At 33.6% G+C, this 4,390-nt stretch overlaps 1 protein-coding gene across 1 annotated transcript in view; it reads left to right on the plus strand.

The window, feature by feature from the left end:
• Nucleotides 1–2,425, plus strand: part of LOC110033782 (NAC domain-containing protein 37-like) — a 3,091-nt gene extending 666 nt beyond the window's left edge. The window contains exons 2-4 of the mRNA XM_020737877.1: nt 960–1,132; nt 1,447–1,724; nt 2,096–2,425. Coding sequence (XP_020593536.1) covers nt 973–1,132; nt 1,447–1,724; nt 2,096–2,425 — 768 coding nt within the window. The 5' untranslated portion in view covers nt 960–972. The remainder of the gene's footprint in view (nt 1–959; nt 1,133–1,446; nt 1,725–2,095) is intronic.
• The last annotated feature ends 1,965 nt before the right edge of the window (nt 2,426–4,390 follow it).

Here is a 4,390-nt window from a genome sequence, read left to right on the forward strand (position 1 = left end):
AGTTTATTCGAAAACACGGTTGGATTTTTACATTAAACGCAGGCCGCGGGTCAAACCTCACAGGCCATCTACAGGCCGCAGTTCAGGATAAACTGTTCATCTGGATAAACACAAGCTGCCTCAAACTCATTCTTATTCATTGAAAATGCCACCTCACCGTTTGGAAAACACGTTTCAGTAGCTTATCCAAAAATAAAGTTGGATTTTTTCGCTAAACGCAAGCCGCGGATCAAATCTCGCGGGCGACCCGCGTGCCACATTTCAGGATAAATTTTTTATCTGAATAAACACAAGTTGTCCCAAACTCACCCTTATTGATTGAGTGATTTCTTCCTTCAATTTGAACCTGAAGTGCAGTAAAAGAAACAAGAGCATGCTTGCAACACATAAGTCAATAAAAATGGCGGAACACTTTGAAAGTGGTTGCTGAATGGCTGTCTATCTCATTCACATGGATATAGCTACGAGCAAAAAGGTGGTAACTAAAACAATAAGAAAATGGTTGGGGTGCAGCAATAAGAATAGTGGTCAACAAGACCCAACCTGCTTTATTTAAAATTTACAAATTAATTATATAAAAAGTTAGTCAGGCTAGCTATCATGACCACCGTTATTATGAAAATATTATCACTTCTATTTTTGCTTTCTAAATTTTACAAGTTATGTGCATTTCAAAAATATAATATAAGCTTTTTTAGCTTATCATTCTGTTCATTTCAAATCAAAACATTAACAATATAAAATAAAATTAAAATTAAAAAAATAAAATAAAATAAAAAATGACTCCACATGGCCTCTTAGGAATTAATAATACTAATTTGGCAATTTATTAACCTTTTCACTTCAAATGCAAACTTTGTACTGTGAAATATACAACATCTATTGCTTTGCTTGGAAGTCATATATGTTACCATTATTTGGCACATTCTAATTTGTTTGCGTTTACTTCACACCCTCAGGAGAGGCCAGCAAATGGAAGTGGAGTCCTGTGTCCCTCCAGGTTTTAGATTCCACCCAACAGAAGAGGAGCTTGTGGGTTACTACCTAACAAGGAAAATTTTTTGCCAGAGGATTGATATGGAGGTTATCACAGACATAGACCTCTATAAAATTGAGCCATGGGAGCTCCAAGGTAATTGATATATTAATATTTTAAATAAATTAATTATTAATAATTGTGGCATGTATAGACATGTGAATCTAACTCTCTTCATGGAGCTCCAACGTATGCATGTATAGACATATGACACTAAACAAGAAAAAAAAAATGAAGTGAAAGATTTCCTCATTTTTATATTTCTAAAATAACATATAATTCAAGTCAAATATATACCAATAGAAGTTCCCAATTTAACAAATACTCCATATTAATTTCATTATCTAGAAGTATATTGTATGGTACTAAACAAGAATATGTCTACAAACCTCTTTCCTTTGTTTATGCAGATAGATGCAAGCATGGGTACGAGGAGCAAAATGAGTGGTATTTCTTCAGTCATAAGGATAAAAAGTATCCAAGCGGAACTCGCACAAATAGGGCCACAGCTTCTGGATTCTGGAAAGCAACTGGGAGAGACAAGGCCATTTTTTCTAAGTCTTCTAAAGTAATTGGAATGAGGAAGACACTTGTCTTCTATGAAGGCCGAGCGCCACAAGGCAGAAAGTCAGACTGGATCATGCATGAATATCGACTTCATACAAATGAACTAGCACCTAATTCTCAGGCAATTTAATCAATTCAAGATCATTACTCGTCTCTTTTTTTTCTTCATTATTTACTCCTTGATTATCATTTAGTTCAACAAAATAAATGATAAAATATAGAGTTTAAGGACTTTCATAGTTAATCTTCCAAAACTTAGGATGTTACACTCACTATATTATGATTTAAAAGTACGAGAAAAAGACGCTCCCATGAAATTGAACCATGTCCCATTTTTAATCGCATAAGCTATATACTAAATCATAGAAGCAATTAATTTCGAGTATTAAATCTAATTTATTGTCAAACATGAGAAAATGTCAAATTGAACAGTGGACCGGTTTCCATATTCGCAACACATAATGTGATTGAGAAACATGCCATGAATTGCAGGAAGAAGGATGGGTTGTATGCCGAGCATTCAAAAAACAAAGTCCGAATCCAAGGCAATGTTTTGGAATTTACAATCCAAGCTATTTACTTAGAGCTCAAACCCGTTATGAATGCGCTCCAATGGGGACAGAAACCAGCTTTAGTTATGAAACATTGCATGGATTTGGAATTGAGACTGAATCGAAGGAGAAGCGCAATGTAATCGAGATCCCACAGCTTGAAACTAACTGCATAATAGACTGGAAGTTATTGGACAAGTTATTGGCATTGCAGCCTAGTGAGTCAGCTTCTTGTTCTAACTCTGAACACAAAAATGGCTGTTATGAATGATCAAACTTCATGAGATCGTTTCGAGATAATATAACATACATAGTTTTTATTCAATGCAACTTTTGAAGGAAAATGAAGAAAATGGACTTCACATAATTGTAAGATGAGGTTTAAGGTTCTGTAATCTACTTCTAGCATGTAATAGCAAATAAGGTATTACTGAATTTGGAATTGTAGTGCACAAATGGCCATTTTATTCTTGTTTTCTTTGGACTTTCTTTCTGTGTTCTCCATGAAGAGAGTTAATTTGATGAAGGAAGGTATGGTGCTCTTCATTTTGAAATTAAATTCTTTGTTTCATTTCTTCTGCGTGAGTGGAGCATTAATTAAAAAATGTCTCTAGGATTACAGATGCAAGTTACTGGCTCTATGATTTTTCCTTAAAAAAAAAAGTAATAGTTAAAGTAGTCTATGGCATGTAAGCTATGAGAGAACATTTTGGTTAAGGATTTGAATATTTAAGGAAAAATTCATGCTTCGTTGGAAAATTTAAGAAAAATCCAATTTTGCTTTAGCAATATTTGAAATGGTTGGAACTATCAGGAGGCAAACTCCGGCGAACTTTTTGTTTTTTTTTGCAAAATTATATAGAGATATTTTGATACTAAAATTTATCACATTTGAAAGCAATTTGATAAAAATAAAAAAGATACTTGATTTAATCTATTCAGTACTTATATAGAAGTGTAAAATATCCATATTTAGTTATTTTTTTCCTTCATATTAGAAAAATGGTTACTTATTGTTGGCTAGATGTTCCAACTACTCCTATGTATGATTGCCAAAATATAAAATCTATGGATCCTCTACCAAAATTACAACACACCCAAATAAAATAAAAAAATAATTTAAATGAATAAAAATAAAATAAAATCATCAACTACATCTTTTAGAAAGTAACTTTAACTTATCACCATGTAAAAATTTGACTAGATCTGGCAAAGTAGTCCCAAGACATGTTCCCCCCGCTTCGGCCCCTTGTTTGGCCAGAAATTTCGCAGCCCTGATAGCTTCCATGTAAAATTTACTCCACGTTATTATATAAAATCATAACTTGGGGTTTGATAGTTAAACCTTCATCTACTCCTGCAATTTAAATTTCTTGCAAAATTATATACATGTCTTGTAAGTACTGACCTTTCAGGAGGTAAAACGAGAAGAATCGACAGGTATGTTTTCAAATTAATGCATTTATCTCCTTGTACTTCTTGTCTCGAGCTTGCATGTTAAACAACGATGTCACATTACATGAAAACCAAAACTGTTAGGATAGCCACAAAATCAAAACTAAAACCAAAACTGCTAGGATAGCCACAAAATCAAATGCATTTATCTTCATAAAATTCACGGCTACGACATTCAAAATATAAGACAACTCAAAATTTAATCACAAATATCAGAAAACAAAAATTGCAACTAAATTAAGACGTCTCTATCGGATGATCGGAAATCTCTCAGAGGAGATAACCTACGGTTGCTAACGAGATATCCCATGGTCTAAATGAAAGTACCGAACTCATTGAGTTTAGTTTAGTAAATTCATTTGGACTAAGTGAATTTGAAAGAAAATAGTGGTGTCGGAACGAGGGAACCGTAGGATCCTAACCGTTGTCGCTCTAATCAACTGTAATATGCCTCAAAATATTTAAAGAACCATAACCATAGAAACATTTGATTTGACATCATCACCTGAGACATTAGAAAACTTAAACTCATCACGACGAGGAGTTTGGAGCTAGCATTGTGAGCAGCACAGCCATCTTCATCAGCAAGAGGATCTACATCAACATATTTTTCCTTAGAATTAAACAACAGGTCATAGGATTTTGAAGTTGTTTGCTTATGCAACATAAATCCTCAACTTTTCTTTAAGCTTTTGTATAGCTCTGTTGTACAATATAAGCCCTAACTCGTTTTAGGATTCTGAGGTTTTCATTCGTTATGACCTAAATCCTCACATCTTTC

This window comes from Phalaenopsis equestris, unplaced genomic scaffold (genome assembly GCF_001263595.1).
Source record: "Phalaenopsis equestris unplaced genomic scaffold, ASM126359v1 Scaffold001286, whole genome shotgun sequence".
In the NCBI taxonomy this organism is placed as follows: domain Eukaryota; kingdom Viridiplantae; phylum Streptophyta; class Magnoliopsida; order Asparagales; family Orchidaceae; genus Phalaenopsis; species Phalaenopsis equestris.